Below are 20,912 nucleotides of genomic sequence, written 5' to 3'. Positions count from 1 at the left end.
GTTACTTAGAGTAAAAACGTTCAAGGGCTACAGGAAAGTGGGTAAGACTATTATTTCCACATTGTCTCCTTCATGTATCTGGGGTAAAGGGGGACTTTAAGGGTGAAACCCCAGCCAGTCTCCCACCCACCCCAGGTCCCTGATGTGGGGCATGCTCTGAGGGTCTTGCTCAAGCAGTTTTGATAGTTCGACAGTTATGAATTGCTGCCAATCTCACCATTCTAAGCACGATGAGGTCGTTGAAGAATCCACTGACGGACATAGTCCATCACAGAGTCTCCATTTGTCCAGTACTCGTTGCCAACACATAGCTGAGGTGGTTGGTTAACCTGTTCTGTCTTCTGTCTTTTCTTGGTTAGGGTTCTGAGTCCGGCATTTCGATTGGGGAAATCCCCAAAGAAACTTTGAGGTGTTCCCAGACCAGATTCTTGTATGTACTAGCAAGTACAGGGCCCAGCACAGTCCATTGGCCCGATCAGCTGGTGGTTGCAATTGCTGGGTTGGTTCTGTTTTCAGTCCCGACTTCCACTGGAACCAATGGCTGTTGCAGTCCTTCCTGGTTCTGCCCAGCACACACTCAGCCCTCACATAAACCAGTGGGCGCTGCAGCCCAGTCAGAGCGATCCCTAATAATCTCCACCAGGCCTGCCCCTACCCTGTTTTGCCAGTATGTGTAGCAGACTAGTCCAGTCTGCCCCATATCCCATTTGGCTCTCGTACATGTCGATGAGTATTGAAACTTAGTTCCATCTAACCAGCTCAACTACCCAGCCCTCACGGATGTTGTTGAGTGCCTCTCTGTCTAGCCACCCCAGCCCCTGTCCTAGTTTTTTTCATGCTCTCCCGTGAGTGTGGTAACCCAAGAGGGAGGAGCCCACAATTTCCCTCCCAGGTCTCTCTCACTCCTGGTTTATGCCCCCTCCAAGTGGTTCTGTGCTTTAACTTGACAGAATTAGCCCCCGTGCCAGCTTCTGCCAGCTTCTGCCAGCTGATGCTTATTGGTACAACAATTTCTTTTTCTTTCTTTTTTTTTTTTTAAATAACTTGCTCTTCAGTTCAATGAACTTTTGTATAGTTGTGTATGTGTATTCTATTTCGTTTAGTTCTCTTGTTTTTATCATTTCGTCTCTTGTACTGAATTCAGGTTTGTTTTTGGATAGTTAGATCACTGCTTTGATATGGTTCCTAGTTTTTGAGGCAGGCACTTATTGCTATAAACTTTCTTTTTACCACTCTCTGCTATATTCTGTAAGCTTTGATGTTTTCATTTTCATTCATTTCCCACACTTCTTTGATTTCCAATTGGATTTCTTCTATGCTTCACTAAGGAGCATATTATTCAGTTTCTATGTGTTTGTATGTTTTCTCGAGTTTCTTCTAATTTCCATTGTTTGCAGAAAGGATACTTGGCACAATTTCAGTTTTTTGAAATGGTTGACACATACTGCTTTTTATATAGTGTATCTTAGAAAATGTTGCATGCAGTGATACAAAGAATATGATCTTGGCAGTTGTAGAAGGAAGTGTTCTGCAGTTGGCTGGGCCATTTAATCCGCAAGTGGACTGGTTGTGTTACTTCTTTCTTTGTGAGGTTTTTGGTCTGGTTGACTTGTGCACTGATGAAAGGAGGTTGTTAAGGTACCCTACTATTCCTGTCCTGGAGTTTTATTTCCATTTAGATACATTAATGCTTATGAAACCTTGGCATTGGGTGCATGTGCGTTTGCTAATCACATCTTGTTTTTGAGTGATCCCTTAATCAGCACATGATGGCATTCTTTGTCTCTTTTAGTAGTTTTTGTCCTGAAGTCTGTCTGTGATATGAATATAGCTGTTGCTGTTGGTTTTCAATTTCTGTTGGCCTTGAATATCTTTTTACATCTTTTCGGTTTCAGTTTGTTGGATGTAAATGAGTTTTTAAAATCCTTTCAGCCTGTTTGTATTGTTTAACACAAATATTTAATCTATTTTCACTCAAGGCTATTACTGATGCGTAATGACTTGGTCCTGCCATTTTTCCATGAATGTTCTTTTTGTTTGTTTTGAATCTACTTTGTTCTTTTGCTGGAGTGTTTCTGTCTTGGTAGTCTTGCATGGTGCTGGTTGCCTTCCTCTGTTTCTGTCTGTGGTGTATCCTTAAGGAGTAGTTTATGGCTTCCTGGATGGAATCAGACGCTGTCATGTTTTGCTTGTTTTTTCTTGGAAGGTCCTATTTTCACCTTCATTTCTGAATGAGAACTTCACTCGGTTGACAGTTTTGTTTTTAAGTGCTCACGTTTTTTTTTTTTCTTGTTTCCTTTGCAGAATTTCTTCTGTAATCAAATTTGTCATTATATGATTGCCTTATTTCATTTAAATATTTCTTTGTGTTTTTGTAACCTTACAATTTTTCCTTTGTTTTTTTTTTTCAGCAGTTAGCCTATCTCTTCTTCCTGGCCCAATTTTAATGTATAATCATGCTCCTTTTAAGGGGTCAGGTTGTCTTCCGTGTCCGTGTTTCCTGTGTTTCTATGTTCATTTTTGTGCTCCTATGGGAGTTCGGTCATTATGCCATCTGGAGTATGGGCTTTTTTTTAGTTGAGTTTATTCCTAGAAATGTTTGAAATGTGCCTAGTGTTCATACTTGAATTCCAACTTACTTATTGCTGGAGGAGAGGCTGGTGTGAATGCTTGCCAGTCGGGCAGCCACGTGTCAGGGAAAACAGTGACGGGACAATCCTGTGTTTTGCTGCGGAGCATCAATGCCTGGAGTGTGTGCTGAAGGAGCGCATATGTGCGCATGCTCATTTAACCTACACCCCAGAGACAGTTGGTTTCTTACTGGGAAATAATATTCCAGGGAAGGCTTTCATTAGCATTTGCAGGATTGGTGCTGTGGCATAGTGGAGAAAGTCACTGCTTTTAACGATGACATCCCGTCTGGGTGCCAGTGTGTGTCTTGGCTGCTCTACTTCTGACCAAGCTCCCTGATAATGTGCCTGGGAAAGCAGCAGAGGAGGGTCCAAGAGTTTGGGCTCCTGCACCCACATGGGAAACACAGGTGGAGTATTTGACTCCTTTCTTTGGCCTCTGTCTCTCTATCTCTCTAACTCTTTCAAATAATATAAAAAATAGATCTTTAGGAGAATCAAGCTGGTGGAATAGGGTAAGGACACATTTAAACAGATGGAGAATCATTATTCAGGGTGAAGCAGAGAGAGAATATCGGAAATAGGAGAGGACTGGCTGATGGCAGAGGGGCACCTGGAGACTGACGGACATGGGGAAGCAGTGGAGACAACAGAATGGTGTTGCAGTGACCGGATACCTCAGTGGCAGTCAGGAGTGATCTGAGCTGCACTGGTGACCAGAGCTTCACTGGCGTCTAGGTGGGACGTGGAGGTCACGGGGAGCTCAGGAATAAACCCAGGCAAAGAACTGCCACCTTGCGGATTTGTTTTATCTGAGAGGAGCCAATACAGAGCAGCAGACCCCAAGCAGGTGGTGCAGGAATAGGGTGGATTTCACTACCCAGATTTTGCCCAGTGCCACTTTGGGCGCCATTTTGTGTAATGAGGCAAAGGCTGTGGGAATGGAGGGACAATAGCAAGGTGCACATGCCCTAAGCTGGGAACAAACTCACTTCTAGCTCAGTATATTGCACTGGTCCCCCAGGATCCAAACAGAATAGGTCTGGGTAGCCACTGGACTGAATGGCCAGCAGATCCAGAGCTCCTCCAGTGCCATGTCAGGTACCATTTTGTACAGTGTTGCAAAGGCTGTGGGATTGGAGGGATGATAAGCTGTGTATGCAGTTAGCTGGGAGAGAACTCACTTCCAGTTCAGTGCATTGCAGTGGCCCACAGAGAAACAGTACCAATTTGGGTATCCTACAGGTCCCATCCAAAATAGGTCCCGGTGGACTTCAGCCCTAATGGCTGGTAGGTTCTGGTAAAATGAGCACTACCAACAACCCACTTGTTTAGACACCTGGTGTCTTCCTAATCCTGTGGACTATTCGAACTGGAAGTAGGAGAAAGGTTCTACGGATGACAGAGCAGCTATAACACAGGATCACAGGAAGTGGAGTGGTGAACCAGGAACTGGGGCTACGGAGATGGTGGTAGAAGCCTAATACAAGAGCCCAGGACTGAAACTCGCTGGAGGGAGTGGCAGAAGTAACCAGAAATGAAGAACTGGTTGCCAAACACAATCAGTAAGATCAAACTGAAGACATGTGGGAGATGCAGCTTAGAAACATGCCATAAGGAAGAGAAACTACTAACCAGAAGTACAATGACCAAGAGCAAAAGAAAAGACAGAGGCACAATGAATATTACTGAACACGCCCCTGCACAGGAGCAAAAGCCTCTGCCAACCTCAGAGTTAACAGAGGAAGATGTGGAGAAAATGGAAGATGAAGAATTTTAAAAACTTGCTATAAAGATTCTCATTGGGCCCAATGCAGTGGCCTAGCACCTGAAGTCCTCCCCTTACACGGCTGGGGTACCATATGAGCATTGGTTCTAATCCTGGCAGCCCCATTTCCCATGCTCCCTGCTTGTGGCCTAGGAAAGCAGTCAAGGATGGCTCAAAGCCTTGGGACCTTGCACCCGTGTGGGAGACCCAGAGAGGCTCCTGGCTTTGGATTGGTTTAACTCCATTGTGGCCACTTGCAGAATGAATCAACAGATGGAAGATATTCCTCTCTTTCCCCCTCTCTGTATGTCTGACTAAAATAAAATAAAATAAAATAAAATAAAATAAAATAAAATAAAGTAAAGTAAAGTAAAGTAAAGTAAAGTAAAGTAAAATAAAGTAAAATAAAGTAAAATAAAGTAAAATAAAGTAAAATAAAATAAAATAAATCTTCTCATCAACAGTGAGAAGCACATCCAGGAATTTAAGGCATATGTCACACAGAGATAGCAATACTAAAACAAGATCAAGCCAAATTTTTACAAATGAAGGACACAATGGAGCAAATTAAAAATTCCATGGAAAGCCTTAAGAATAGAATTAACAAGGCAGAAGAAACTATCTCAGAATTGGAAGACATTTCCTTCAACAACAGGGAAATAATCTGAAAGCTTTAACAGTCACTGAGTCAATCTAAGAAAAGTATTCAAGAATTAAGGGACACTATTAAAAGGCCAAATGTAGCAGTGATGAGAGTTCCAGAAGGCACAGGAAGAGAAGCTGGGTTTAAAGATATATTCAATGAGACAATGAAGGAAAACTTCCTTAATATGGAGAAAGATTGGGAAATAACATCCAGGAGGGGCACAGAACTCCCCTTAGGGTTGACTAAAAGTGATCTTCACCACAATACATGATCATCAAGCTCTCCTCTGTTGAACATTAGGAAAAGATCCTTAAATGTGCTGGTGAAAAAATCAATTGACATATAGAGGAATCCCAGTCATACTCACAGCTGATCCCTCAGAGGAAACTCTACAGACCAGAAGAGAATGGATGATATATTCCAGATTCTAAAGAGAAGGAATGCCAATCTAGAATAACATACCCAGCAAAGCTTTCCTTTGTGTTTGAAAATCAAATAAAATTCTTCCATAGTATAGAAAAGCTCAAGGAATATGCCTTCTCCAGACCTGCCATACAAATGATGCTTACAGATGTTCTTTTCACAGGTAAAAGGAGTAGCACCTACCAAAGTGAAAGGCAAATGTAGAGAACATCCCAGAAAAATGACAGCAGAAGAGTAAATTTAGTAATGAAAAATGCATGGTTAAAATTGTTGTAGGGTTTTTTGACCCCGAATATGGCAGCAACCTCAATTCTTGTCTCGCAGGAAAGAAGAATTTTTGTGTGGACACAGTTTTAAAGCAAGATTTATTAGAAAAGTTGAGAAGAGAGACTCCCGTCCTAGTGACGGAAGGGGGTTCTGAGATAGGAAGGACCCTTAGCCCCTGCCATAGTGGCAGGAGGAAAAGTGGAAAAAAGAGACCCTAGTCCTCTGCCATAGTGGCAGAAGGAAAAGGAAGAATAAAACCCGTGTTAATGGTGGGGAAAGCATCTTTTAAAGGTTTACCTCAAAGATGTTTCTCCATAAACAAAGAAAATTCCTGGTTTCCATGGTACCTGGCCTTGGGACAAAAGGCCAGAAAGGTGTCGCTGGCCAACTTCCTTGGTCCCTTTCTAATGACAAAGAGGCCAGTCTGAAGCCCTCCCCCTTGGCAATGGGGAGCCAGAATTGGGCTGATGCTTCAGGAAGGGAATAGATATGTAAGCAGCCTGTATCTCATGCAATAAGATATTGTGAAGTAACCAATGAATCAACAATCGATATAAGTCAGACTGCTTCTGATCTACATCAAAGAATTGTAAAACCTAATATACTTATAAGGCTCTATGCTACTCGGAAAGGGGGAGGGAGAGCAGAGAAATCTTACATCACCCTAGAAGGTGTAAGGAAGATGGGAAGTATAACCTATCAGGATCATAACTGGTAACTCTTAGACAACAGACTCAAATAAGCATTAGACAATAGCAAAGCTACAAAGGCATATGGGGGGAATCAGGAGCAATCCCAACAACCTCTTAACTGAAGGTCATATGCACAGAGCAGGGGGAACCCCAGAGTGGAGCAGGCAGACAGGAGGAGGCTTGTATCCCAACCCTGAAGACTCCTAGATCCTCACCAAGGACTATCAGCAATGTTGCCCTTGTCTCTTGGGGAAGCATTCCTGATAAGATATGCACTTGTCTCAGAGAGATGTGCTCTGGTGAATTCAAGACATGGTGGGGAAAATACTCTTTTATATTTGAGAAAAAAAATGACTTGGGGACCTAGAATACCCTGACTGCCTACTACTCAGTCTAACTCCTCTCACAAAATGACAGGACCAAATTACCACACATCTGTATTAACCCTGAATACAAATGGCTTAAACTCATCAATCATATGTCATATATTAGTAGACTGGATCAAAAAACAAAAGCCATCTATCTGTTGCCCGCAAGAGACACCTCTCACCAAGAAACATCAGTAGAAACTGTATCTCATGGATTTTTATGTTTTTATTTTCATTTTTTCAGAAAATTTTTTTCTCATGTGAAATTCTTCTCTGACCCGTAAGTCATACAGTAGCATTATTTTCTTCAAGAAGGTTCTTGATTTTCCTGTCTGCAGTAACACATGAGTCATCCAGTAGCGTGTTATGTAACTTGTTGGGATTGTAAATTCTATTTTTCTTCTTGTTGATTTTATTTTGTGACTTTTCATTTAAGCAGATGTATGGTAAATATTTAATGAAGATTATCATATCCACATATGAAGGTACAATGTAGTATGCATCTCTGCTTCCAGATCAAAGATGGACTGTTAATGAAACTGTTGAATATGTCTTAATGATAGGATGCTGAGCCCTTTGCCATTGTCCCTACCTGCAATGTCAGGATACACTTAAGTAGCATAATGTTTATGAAGGACTGTACTGTTGAAATGATACAGGGGAAATCAGTGGGTGGGAAGAGCCTGGAAAGGGTGTAAGGGAAATCCCAGATCCTATGGAACTGTGTCAAAATAATTTTAAAAAATGATAAAAATTTTTTAGGAAAAAAAGGGGGAGGCAGATTTGCATAAAGAAGATGCACACACAGATTGTGTATTATAGGGAGTTACAGAGAGGAGACATGGAGGTCTTTGGACTGCTGATTCACTTTCCAGACGGACCAGCCTCAACTGGGCTGGGGCAAAGCCAGGAGCCAGTATCCTCTTCCGGGTTGCCTGTGTTGGTGCTAGGTGCCCAGGGTTCGTGCCATCTCCTTACTGCTTTCCCAGGCATATTAACTGGGAGCTGGCTGGAAAACTCCTATCCCTTGAGTGACCTTTCCACAGCAGACAGATATCAGATCAGAACTGGGGTTTTACCTGGCATGTGTTAGGATAAAGTGCTTTTGACTTTCTTGTTTTTGTTAATAAAACTATGGGTGGCATAATTTGGACTAAGATTTTCTGTATTATTTTTAGCTAGGCAGAGCAGGAGTGCAGCAAGCTCACCCAGCTTAAACTCCTTTGGCATTGACCATCATCTTGAAGAAAGTAGGAGTTTTGCATGACTGAAGGGGTCCACGTGTGTTCACAATGGTGTTTATGAATGCAATCTTGTTTTCTCTAGCCACTTGGCCCTTTCCTGCTCAGGTACCATTTCCATTTTTCCATTCTTCTTCCTGTTTCCCAACTAGTTACAAGGCAGCTGTCTCTTGTTTCCTATGTAAAATAGAAGCCACGGAAGGAAAGTGCCTTGAATTTCTGCTGGTCTGTAAACCTACCTGTGTTTGCCCTTTGGAAGGAAACAGATGCTCCTCTCCCTGTTACTGTCTTTGAAGAGTAGTTCTAGAATTTCCATAAAGAGCATCCAGGCAGCATGTAACTGCAGGTTTTAGGAGCTTGTCTTAGAGCACATAGGAGGCTTTTTTCTGTTTCCATCTCTTAAAGCCTGGCTTACATTGATTATGTGCGCGAGGGAAGATGATCCCTAATCTCTCCTCCGTTGCCCAGCCCTTGCCACTTGCTCCACCACTGTGTGCCCAAACCTGTTCACTCTGGACCATTTCATATTGGTCCTTAATTTGCATAGCTTCCTTCTCAAAGCATTTGTTCAAATTTCTCCTAAGGTAATAAAACTAAGCTACACAAGCCATTTGCAGACTATCACACCGCCGCTGCCACCTTTGCTTTCCTCCCCGCCACCGTCCACACGTGTCTGTGTTTCTTCTATATTCCACAGGCCTTTTCATTGTGTTCTGGGCATCCATCTCTTCCACTGACAAGGCTTTCACTAAGGTTTTGCTTGACACTTGGTGTCTGCTTCTGCCCTTAACTCCTCCGTGCTCTCCCACGATGCTCCTGGAAGGAGTCAGTGCAATGAGAATGTAGTTCTGGTCCTGCTGCTTCTCATTCTTCCACTGCTTACCGAATCCTCACGAACCCATCCCTGCAGGACAAGCACTAGAAACACTGTTGTTTTGGTTCTAGAATTGATTCAGGATTAGCTCCCTTTTGTGATATGAAAACAGGATAGTAGAAAGGCCTGGGAGTTTTGCAACTGACAAAAAAAACCTGTTCTTTTTTCCACTTTGAAAATTACAGAACAAAAATGATGAAATTGCTAATTCGACCATAGAAAATAACAGTGAATAAATATATATTATGTTTTATCAAATGGAATCAAAAGAGAATGTAGTGTTTACTGTTTTGGCAGAATTGTGTTCTGGTGATCAAATTGCCTGTCTGAATGATGTGTCAGACTGCCACCCCAGAGAATGGAAGCTGAGCAGGTCGAGCTCTTCTGGCCAAGCCTGGTACACAGTGACTGGGCTGTGGATGCACCGGGCAGCCAGTAACACTTGGAAAGATTTTCTTCACTGTGTTACCATAACCACTAGACCAAATGCAGACCTAATCTATTTAAGAATAATGAAAAGTGAAATATATTTTTTAGCATATTTGATAAATACAGTGTTTTTGTTAAAGCTTTAAAATTTAGACAAACTTTAACTAATGAAAGAACTGGCACTGTGGAGTAAGGGTTAAGCTGCCACCTGCCATGCTGGCATCACAGTAGTTACCAATTCAAGCCCTGGCTGCTTCACTTCTGAACCAGCTCCCGGTGATGTGCTCGAGGGGGCCTAAGTTCTTGGGTCCCTGCGCCCTTGTGCCCACGTCGCTGGGACTCGTGCCCTTGGCACTGCCCAGCCCCAGCGCTTGTACTCATCTTGGTAGTGAGCCAGTGTGGGGAACATCTCTCCTCCCTTTCTCTTTGGAGCTCCACCCTTCAAACAAATCTTAAAAAAATCCACACATATACAATTATTTTTAAAAGGAAGATGATTTTTTTTTCAGTCCTGTGAGTTGAAAAACAGCCTTTGTTCTGCTGCCTTATTACTTGGAAAATCAGAGGCTAATACAAGTCATTTCCCCTGCAAAGTAAAAAAGCTGAAAATATAAAGCTGTAATGCTCAAGAAAACAAATAATCTGCTTCTGAAAACTCTGTTCCTTTTCTGAGAATGGAAAAGTTTATGGAGGCTGTTATACTTCGTATTACTGCTTAAAATATCTTCCTTTTTGAAGCAGAGCCAGCAAATCTGATTTAGTTGATGAGTTTACCTCAGCTTAAATGTTACATGATTGTTACACTTTTTACTTAAAAGAGAAATTTATATTTTGAACATATTGGGCTTTTTGGTGCACAAGCACATGCAGTCATCTTGACAGGGTTTTTTCATTCTTCGGAATAGCATGTGTGCTGTTTTGGGGTTTTGTATCATTAAGTTAAAGGCGCTCCGTCTCACCTTTCACTGTTGCTCACCCTCGGTGCCACCTTGTCTTGTTGGGACATGCGCATTCTCTTCCCCTTGAAGTGTGACTTGTTTCTGACAAGCACAAAGGTCGTTCAAAGTTTGTCTGAAAATGGAATTTGACGACGAGAATATTTTGAACAAAGCAATCTTTGAAAACCATCCATAGACTTAAAAATTTTTTATTTATTTATTTGAAAGAATATTACACACACAAAAGATGATATCTTCCATGTGCTAGCTCAGCCCTGAAATGCCCACAGCAGCCGGGGCTGGGTCTGGGTGAAGCCAGGAGCTAGGAACTACTTTTCTCCCATGGCAGGGACCCGAGTGCCTTGGCCGTGCTCATCCACCTTCCTGGGGGATGGTTAGCAAGAAGCTGAATGGGAGACATTTTTTTTTAAGATTTTTTTTTTTTATTGGAATGTCAGATATACAGAGAGGAGGAAAGATAGTAAGATCTTTTTGTCCACTGGTTCACTGCCCAAGTGGCCACAATGGCTAGAGCTGAGCTAAGCCAGAACAGGAGCTAGAAACTTCTTCTGGATCTCCCACACAGGTGCAGGGTCCCAAGGCATTGGGCCATGGTTGACTGCTTTCCCAGGCCACAGGCAGGGAGTTGGATGGGAAGTGAAGCAGCGGAAAGGTCAAACAGCACCCATCCAGGATCCCGGCAGATGCAAGAACTAGAACGTTGCACTGGGCCCTGGGTAGACATTCCTGACCTGGGGTGCTGATGTATCAAGAGCCTGGTTCACCCACTGTGCCATGATGTGTACCCCCGAGCTTTTTGATAATACTAATTTTCCGTGAGCTGTCTGAAGTCAGGTAATAGAAGAAAAGAAACCATTCTTCAAAACCTTTCTCTGTAAAGCACAAGCAGTCCTGACCTATCTTTGGTGTTTAATTTATTTGATTGTTTGAACAGTATTATTCACCCACTAAAATGTTAGACTGTAAGCCAGTTCTTAATCTGTTTATAGAGCTAGTGGTAATATCAGGAAAATGTTGTGATAATTAAACAAGGGTGTCAGCATTGTGGCAAAGCAGGTTAAACCACAGCTTGCAACTCTACAGTATTGTACTGGGGGTACCAGCTTGAGTCTGGGCTGCTTGCCTCAGATCCTGTGGCTGTATCTGCATCCAGGAAGGCAGTGGAAGTTGGCCTGAATATTTGCCTTTCTGCCAGTCATGTGGGAGAGACTGTTGAAGCTCCTGGGTTTGGCCTGCCCTGGCCGATCTGTTGTGGCCGTTTGAGGAATTAACCAGTGGATCAGTGGGTGGAAATCTCTGTCTCTGTTGCTCTCATTATACCTTTCCAAAAAAGAAAAAAAAAGATACAATTTTATGTAGGTGTGTTCCTGAAAAAGTCAATCAAAAATGCCTACTAAGAAACAACTCTTCATAGATTTAAAAATGGTTTACACAAAACACACTTACATTTTAAGAAAATACGTCTTACTGTTTATTAGGTGAGATAGGGAGTGCTGTCCTTGACCGTGCGCTCCCTGAGAGCCGGGGATGCTCGGGCCTGGCTGGGCCTGGCTGGGCCGGAGCTGGAGCCCAGGCACTCAGAGCGGCCTTGGGCAGGAGCGACAGGAAGCCAGGGACTGGGGCCAGCACTTTTGCTTCCTGGGCGCGGCTCCAGTGGGAGACTGGAGCTCGGCAGTAGGGCCAGGCACGGAACCCCAGCCCTTCTGGGTGAGACTGGGCCTCCCGCCGGGCTAAAAACCCTCATCTACAGTATTGTTACAAAAACATATTTACAGGAAAGGCTGGGAATAAAAAATGTCAAGATCATATTAAACCCTCTTTTTACATTTTGGTGTGTCCATTTTGAAATTTTGGACATATAAATACTATACACACATGTTTTAAAATTTCTTTTCCTCCAAAACAGCTGTCTGTTGCCGTAAGTATTGCTAAGATTCAGAAGACTAAATTTGTTAGATTTTTATCTGTAAGAGTGATATGAATTAATTTTTTTCAAACTCTGAGACAATAATCCTAACATTTAGTAATCAAGGTTATTAGATAAATGACCACCCAAGTGTATCAATGTGTGAATAAGGTTTTAGTACATGACGTTGTGCTGGGGAGAGTGAAGGCATGACCTGAAGACGTCCTTTCTGCTGTCCAGAACCTTGTCGCCTGAGTCTGTAAACTGTGGCAGACAGTCTGTGAAGCAGTTACAATAACATTGCTGGCTGGTGTGATTAAATGCCAACATTTGCCCTGAGTACTGTTGGAGTTCAAATGAAAGAAGATTCCTTGCAAGCCACAGTGCTTGAGAATGACCCTGCAGTAGAACTGAGACTTCTGAATGCATCTTTAGTAATGGGTATCCTTGAGGGAAATAAATATAAATATAAAAAATATAAATATAAATAGTATAAATGTAAATCCACACCTGGCTAATGTGTTCTTTATAAAGAATCATTAAGTATTTTCTTTTTTTTTTTTTCTAAACAGAAAAACAAGGAACAAAAACCAGAGCCATACTTGCCACACAACAAAACTGATCAAAACTGGCAGGGACCTGAGCTGGCCAGAGGGCAGTTGAGGGAGGGGTGTTGTGGATTGTGGACTGAGGGAAGCAAAGCCACTAGGGGTTGGAGTCTGTCAGCTGAGGGCAGGCATGGTGGCCTGTCCTTGCAGTTTTTATTGCTAAAGGAATTATACAGATGTTTGGATATTTCTACTCAAATATTGATCTGTTAATTTTTTTGAGCAAATGTCTTTCTCATTTGAATATTCAAAGTACTTTTAATTTTATTGGAAAATATTAGTTAAAGAATAACCTGAGCTTTTCAAAAGGCTGCTTTTTAGTTTAGTTTTTTTTAAAAAAGATTGATTAATTTTTATTGGACAGTCAGATATATGGAGAGGAGGAGAGACAGAGAGGAAGATCTTCCATCTGCTGATTCACTCCCCAAGTGGCTGCAATGGCTGGAGCTGAGCCAATCTGAAGCCAGGAGCCCAAAGCCTCTTCTGGGTCTCCCACGTGGGTGCAGGCTTCCAAGGCTTTGGGCCATCCTTGACTGCATTCCCAGGCCACAAGCAGGGAGCTGGATGGGAAGTGGGGCTGCTGGGATTAGAACTGGCACCCATGTGGGATCCTGCCACTAGGGTAACGTGCCAGGGCCCTTTAGTTTTAAAGATGTAATTTCAAATAAAGGGTCTTTAAAAAATAACTTCACAAATGAAGACAATACCTTAGAGATCCTTGGAGTATTTGTGGTCTGAAGAATCTTTCTTTTGGGAGGAGAGGGTTATACATATTCAGGCATATTTTACTATTTCAGTTTTATATATTTTGTTTGTAAAAGAATTATACAGTGATTCAGACTTCCGTAAACTGGTAGGAAAAGCCTTTTAAAAAAACACTCATCCCTTCATCATTTTAAAAAGTAAGTTCCTTTTAGAATTAGGCAACTTCCTCTTTTTTGGAATATCTAACCTTTGTGGTTTTATTCCCCAGAAAAAAATAGATTTAAAACATTCTAAAGTACATTAAAGTGGAGTGTGCAGTTCTACAGTTGAGTAGATTTAGAACTTAATATGCATAGTGATTGTTTGAGGAACAAATGTGAAGTGGGTGAGGACAGAGTGTGCGAGCATTCCCATGACTCTCAAGATTTCCTGGCTCGTGTGTTGAGAGATTGAACTCTGCAGTCCTGGGCTTTAATTTGTGCCTGGTGCTGACCTGATGCTGTGCAGGGACACTCGCTGCCCCCCTCTGCTCAGTCCCTCTAATTATCCCAACTTCCTGGGGAGCTTGCTTAGAACTAGGCATGAGTGCTTGTTAGTCAAATATTGGGCTAGCCTGGCTCCGTGGAACAAGGCGGTTTTGATAGCTGATTTATGTACAAATGAGCAAACTAGGATGCTAAAGTTGTTTGCTGTGATTTTACTTAAGTGAGTGCCAGATATTATGGAAATTATTTGGTTAGACATTGGAAATTAGGCTTCATAAATGGAGTCGTGGGTAATACAGTTCCTGAGCTTGCGTGGCACTCTCTAAATGAGTTGTCAGAATCTCGGTGTGGTTGTGTCTGGGGATGGCGGTGATTCTTTTTGTTGGGAGCATCTGTTAATGCGGAGTTTTGTCTTTTCAGGTTCACGTGAAAATGGCGGACGAGGCCGTCTGTGTTGGCCCTGCTCCCAGCAGTAAAAGCTACCTTAACATGGATGCCATCATGGAAGCCATTAGGAGAACCAGGTCCCAAGCTGTGAGTCTGAATGAATCTCCCTACTGCAGCTGTTTCATATGTAGTGAGCAGAAAGCCAGAGTTTATATATTTTTTTTAAATGAGAAAGAATGATTGAAAATGCTGTTGCAGTTAGTTCACGTCGCATGAGTTAAACGTGGCCGAATTCGCTACTGGAAATCAAAGGCTCTGTAGCATCTGGCAGGGTCGGTGGCTGCTCCTGCAGGTGGCTGCCGGATTCAGCTTTCACACCAGGGAGCAGTTTCAGTTCATTTCCAAATTTGCTAAGAAGGAAAAAAAAATCCCAATTAGTTTTTAGTATTAACCCCTTTGGCATAATAAGAGCATTAAAAAATAATCTGATTTACAAAAAGAACCCAAAAGACCCTGTTTAAAATCTGTTTTAGTCATTTGAAAATTATGAATATGTAAGAACATTTCCAAAAGTAAAAATAGTACCTATAGTAATTTTTTCTTCGTTTAATAGCAGCCAAATCCCTGCACCATATATAATTAAATCGTTAGCTCTCTTTATCTGCTATTCTGCTTGAAGGAAGGAGAATCCTAGGAAAAAACCGATTCTGACATCTGGAGCAGTTGTTGTTGTTGCTGTTGTTTTTTGAAATATCAGAAAACTAATTACACATAATGTTGGAAACCTTCACAGAGTTATCTCTCAAATTAGATGGAAGCGGCCAAGGCTGGTAATTAGCCCGGGGTGCTTCAATTACTGCTCACATTCTCTTGAAAGCAAATCTTTTAGTAAGATGCATGTTTAGATTAAAAAAAAAAAAAGCAGAATTCATGAACCAATATTATACATGTTTACAGTTTATTAGTACAGTTAATGAAGGAAAACTCTTTTAACCTTTTAACTATGGCTTGTCAAAATATAGTCCTTTAGTTGAATGTTTATATAAAATGAAATTGGTGGAAGGAACCCGTTTCCTGTGTGATGTAGTAGTTTAAATTATTCTGCACTGTGTTTGGAAAATTCAGTTCGACATTTACCAGTCTTTGATATGAAGCTACATCTAGATTATGATAATTGGCTTCCACAACAATTTGACTTTCATTTTAGCAGGATTGTTTTACTAGAAATGTGTTCAGCATTAGCACCGGAGTGGCTGATTTGTTTAGGCCATTGTAGCGGAGTCGAGACTTGCTTGCTTGAAGCAGGACTGTGAAACTGGTAGCACTGTGGCTAGTGGGTAGCAGAGCCTAGAGTAGCTGGGATGGCCATACTTGGAGTCAGGAGGGCAAGGAGGGTAGATGTTAGAAGGAAAACTCCAAAGGAAAAGTCAAACCAAGCTTCCATTTTAGTTCAGTTGCATAGACTGAGCTCTTTCTTAGTGCTTGAGTGTCTGAATGTGGTTGGGAAGGAAGCACATTTGCTTAATACCCTGGACTTTGGAAAACAGCAATTCCTGGTATTGTAAAAAAAAGGGGAATTTAGAGACTTTCATCTTCCCTTCCAGAGGTTCTTTCTGTGTAATTATTTGATCCATTAGCCAGCCACTGGGAAATTCTTCAAACCTGCCCTGGAAGGTAGTCTCAGAAAAAGTTGGAGAGTTGGGAGTGAGCAAGGCAGCAGGTGTAGCTAGGTAGGAAGCTACACAGGCATGTGGCCCCAATTATGGCTGGGACCAAGGCAGTGTGTGCAGCGCAGCGCGATAAACAGTCTCATGGAGTTTGGCTTCGGACCCAGAAATGTGCATTAGTGGTTACTTTACTCAACGGTGCTTCAGAAGTAAGCACGTCAGTGTGTTCTATAGGCTGTTTATAAGGAGTAGTAGAAGAAAAAACTCAAAGTGCTTTTTCTTTTCAATTCTAAGGTACATCCAGGTTATGGATTCCTTTCGGAAAACAAAGAATTTGCCAAACGTTTGGTGAGTTTATGACGACCGCCATCTGCTTAGATTTGGGAAAGCAGGGTGGTGAGGAGGGCCTTGTAGATGGGCTGATGATGCATTCCAGAACGTCAGAGGACTGAGCAAGCTTTCAGCGTTGTTTGTGAACAGTGAAGAGCTCCTATTCTGTAACGCAGGGCTTGATTTGAAGAATTTTTCCTATAAAAATGGAAAAACTATGACATTACACTTAATGATGTCTAGTTTATTGTGTATCGCCTGGTTTTTGAGTTGTAAAAACTTGAGAATGTGAAGTGTAAGTATGTGAGGAAGTTTAGTGGTTTTAACTTATCCTCCAAATGTGGCATGTGAAGTCACGGGTTACTTTAACCTTTAATCACGAATTGTGGCACTGAATGTAGAATCTTAGCGTCTCTTCTATTTTGTCAGTTTCCTTTTCTTTTTGTTAAAATTATGTGAATGTCTTAGTGTTTCTACTTTAGTTTTTAAGTATTAAGCCAGGTTTAAAAATCTGTGATTCGATAAATTTTGTATTAATTTATTCAGATACAGTATACATTTTTTTTTGCTTCTGTGGCATGCTTCTAATTTTTTCTTCTATGGACTATAATTATTTCTGAATGTTATTTCTAAATAAAATTTCTACTTGGAATAAAAACATTTAAGTTGAAACAGTTATTAAGATGATGGAGTTCTAGCTTTCAGTTGTCTGTTTCTGCCAACTTGCAGTATGATTTAAAAACTAAGCCCTGAAAAGTAAATAATGGCCTTGGAAGGTCTCCAAGGAGGATGAGTTAGGGGACAATGTCGAGCTCCACATTTACCAGGTTTGAAGCAGCATATTACAGCTTTTGCTTTTTATATCCTTGTGTATTTCTATTTTTTTGGTCTTCCTTGGAATTTTGGTGGATGTTCTGCTTTCAGAAATCATTTCAAGTAATACTTATATTTATGTGTACATGGGCAATGTAATATTTGAACATGGAGCTCGTGTAGCTGAGGAGTCACCACGCTGTAAAGCACAGGGTGATTGCAACCTGCTGCCTCTGTTAGTAAATAAAGGCTTATTGCAACACAGCCATGCTCAATCCTTTAAGTATTGTCCATGACTGCTTTGGCACTATCGCAGTAGAACTGAATGAATGTGGCAGAGAGATTTGACATGCCATGCCTAAAATACCTACTGTATGGACCTTTATAGAAAAGCTTTGGAAAATTGGGACAGAGAATATCAGATGCAGGAAAGTTAAGTGACATGGTTATCATGAATTTATTTACTTAAAAATGCTTATTTTTCTTTATATCCAGGCCATAAAATGGGTCCTACTCAGGAGAAGTGCTCTATTAAGTGGAAAAAAATTTTATGAATTAAAACAATATTTTTGAGTGGCATGGAGACTCAGAGGGAGTGAGTTTGCACCTGCTGCTTCCCCGCTTCCTGTCTGCCTGTCTGCCTGTCTCCCTGCTCCTAGGGCTCCCAGCAGCTGGGACCCATGTGCTGGGAGCAAGGACTGTACTCCAGGTCTTGTTCATGGATGACAAGAACTCGGTCCTCCCCGGCTCTGTTTTAGCAGGAAGCTGGGGCTGGAGTAAGGACAAGGCACCCTAAAGTGGGATGTGGACTTCTTTACCTCTGGGTTCCAGGCTCTCTGTCCAGGCTTTGGAAGTCCCTGATTGTAAGCATTTTCCTCTCACCCCTTTTCTTTCTAACTGCTCTCTTCCATTCCCTTTATCAGTCGTGTGCCTCCTCCCATAGCATTCCCAGACATGACCCGTCCCATGGTCTCCTTCGGTCTCTTGCCTCAGTCTGCCCACCATCCTGTCTTGCCTTAGTGCCAGCAGCCCTTAAAGGTACAGTCCATTTGTTACATCTGCTGGTAAAGATTTCCATATACTTCTGCGGGAAAGTAATTTCTTCCTACTGACATCTAGAGGATAAAAAAATGTTTCAGTATCTTGGTTGGCTTGCTATTTCTTGGATTGTGTTAGCACTGTTTCTGTGCCTTAATGTCCGCCTCAAGATGGGAGACTTGATTTTACCCATCTTTGTAACCCGCTGTCATTTATCCTGTTTATCCTATCATGCATTATAAATCTGATTAATATTGTTAGAATATTTGACTTGAAAGAAAACTTTCTTCCTGTGACAGAAACTGCTGCTTTGTAGCCGGAAGGTGGTACTGCTCTGTCTTGTTTGCTATGAAAATTTGCAGGTAGTAATTAAGAACCCCTCCTCCCCACCTCCCCCCACTTTTTTTTGTCCATCAGGGCAAAACTTTGATTTAGGATATAATTTTGATAGCATTAACTTTTTCCACCAGAGTGCCCATTTAGATGACCCTTTTTAGAATACTGGTCCTAGCTGGCCAGTGCTATGACAGTATCCCAATTAAGCAGAGTTGCTCACAGATTTTGTTACGCCATGTAAACATTGTCCGTGTGATTGTTGGCCAGCCGTTGAACTTTGATGATTTTTATCCCAGCCTGGGAATATCAGGAATTGATGACACCAGGGTGTCCTCGCTACGTTGGAAGCAACTTCCCATGAGAAACATTAGCGAACGAATTAAAACATTTAGTTCTTTGTAGCTGGTACTGTGGGGTTCTTTTGTTGTAATATTATACCTTATCCTTGAAATTTAGTCAAATGTAGCTTTTTTGTTTATTGAAAAATTCTTCGTGTTTTTGCATCTGATTTATTATCGTTATTACTTCATATTTATTAATAAAGTGATTTTTTTCTGAGTAATTGTACATATGCTTTAGAAAGTAGGTGAGTCTAGATTTCACCTACTATTAAAATACTAAGCCTTTAAAAAGTAGCAGTTTGCTTTTTAAAAATGTATTTGCAGGGACGGGCATTTGGTACACAGCCCGGGTGTTGCTTAGGGCTGCTTGTATTCCTTACCAGAGGATGGGACTCGGAGTTGCTAGTCCACTCTAACTCAGCTGTCAGTGTATGTTCTGGAAGGTTAGGTGAGGATGGCTCAAATGGTAGATGCAGTGGTGATGATGTCACCTTGTGGAGACTGCATGGAGTTTTGGCTGCTTCTGCCTGGTCTGGCTTGGTTTGGTCTGTTCTGGGCATTTGGGGAATGAACCAGTAGGTGGAAGAGTTCTCTTCTTCCTCTCCCTCCGTCTTCATCTCCCTCTCCATCTCTTTCTCCCCTCTCTCCCCCTCTCCCCTTTTCTCTCTCTCCCTCTTTCTTTCTTTCTCTCCCTCTCTCCTCTCCCCTGTCTCTCCTTGTTCTCCTCCATCACTCTATGATTCAAATACTTTCTTCCACTTAGCTTATTATAGTCAAAGGCTTAATTCCCCAGTAACTAGAGTTTAACCAATTAAAAGTTTAACAATAGATATAGTTCAGCAGGAGAGTAGGCAAGGGCTATAAGCAATAACCAAATGAAGAGATGTGCAACTTATAAAATTTCACAGTCACAAAATCATTAAAACTGTAGTAGTATATGAAATTCTTATCAATTGATTTGAAAAAAAATTAAAACAGCTTATGTTTAAAACACAGTTTTTAAAAATCAAAAACATAAAAAAGAAATGCTCTGCTTCTCAGTTTTTATGCATAGTTAAAAAATTATTTTTTGATTTGCTTATTTGAGAGGCACAGAAGCTAGATGCAGGAGCCGGCGCCAGGAGCCATACTCACATTCTCTGCCGTGGGTGTAGGGAGAGCCCAGCACGAAGGCCAGTGTTCCAGCAGACTGCTCCGTCACTGTGCGTCCCAATGATGATACTGTAGTACACTGGACCAGTTATCAATGAAATCTTTAGGGGAATGGGAGCAGCACACTTAGTGATTTTGTAAAACCAAGGATTTGTTACAGTAACGTACATATAAACCCTATGGTTTATAAGATGCTTGGTCATGAATGGTTTTGCTTAGAGTCTGCAAACGTTGAAGCTGCAGATTATGAACCATTTTTAGCAAATGGAAAATAACCTTCCATGTTGTGACTTGCTCCATCCTGCTGCAGCAGTAACAGAATCAGGACTCGTGCTCTCCCTGTAAGCACACGCACTCAGAAATACTGTAACTCACTTGCTTCTGTTGGAAGGGTTGCAAATGGTCCTTGCAATGTTAAGGTCAAACATTGTGGAGACCTTAAGCAGAACTTGTGCTGTGCTGCCTCCATTACTGTCAGGTGCTGGGCACGTGAGTGGAGGAGCATTGCAGGAAAGCGTCTTGCTAGCTCACTGGCCTTCAGTCCTGTGGTCCATGGGCGTGGCGTTGTGATGTGTTGAAAGTACGTTGATACTGAAAGTCTAATGTTGATAAGCTTACCAGTGACCTTGCTAATTTAACTATTGTTTATAGTGAATTTAAAACGATATTCTACTCATATTTGGATTTTTTCCTTTGGTGAAGAAAATAATTAGACCTTGCAAATCCAGTTGTTAATAACTCTCTTTTTTAAAAGATTTATTTTATTTTATTTTTATTGGCAAGTCAGATATATAGAGAGGAGTAGAGAAAGAGAGGAAGATCTTCCATCTGTTGATTCACTCCCCAA

General features: G+C 41.6%; 1 protein-coding gene across 8 annotated transcripts in view; it reads left to right on the top strand.

The window, feature by feature from the left end:
• Positions 1-20,912, top strand: part of PCCA (propionyl-CoA carboxylase subunit alpha) — a 324,721-nt gene that overhangs the window by 47,186 nt on the left and 256,623 nt on the right. For all 8 annotated transcript variants that reach the window (XM_040991176.1, XM_040991175.1, XM_040991172.1 and 5 more), the window contains 2 exons: positions 14,422-14,535; positions 16,350-16,403. In XM_040991176.1, coding sequence (XP_040847110.1) covers positions 14,422-14,535; positions 16,350-16,403 — 168 coding nt within the window. The remainder of the gene's footprint in view (positions 1-14,421; positions 14,536-16,349; positions 16,404-20,912) is intronic.

This window comes from Ochotona curzoniae, unplaced genomic scaffold, assembly GCF_017591425.1.
Source record: "Ochotona curzoniae isolate NIBS_2020 unplaced genomic scaffold, NIBS_Ocur_1.0 contig_64, whole genome shotgun sequence".
In the NCBI taxonomy this organism is placed as follows: Eukaryota; Metazoa; Chordata; class Mammalia; order Lagomorpha; family Ochotonidae; genus Ochotona; species Ochotona curzoniae.
Note: the sequence above shows the minus strand (reverse complement) of the source record. Positions and strands in the feature narration are given on the sequence as shown.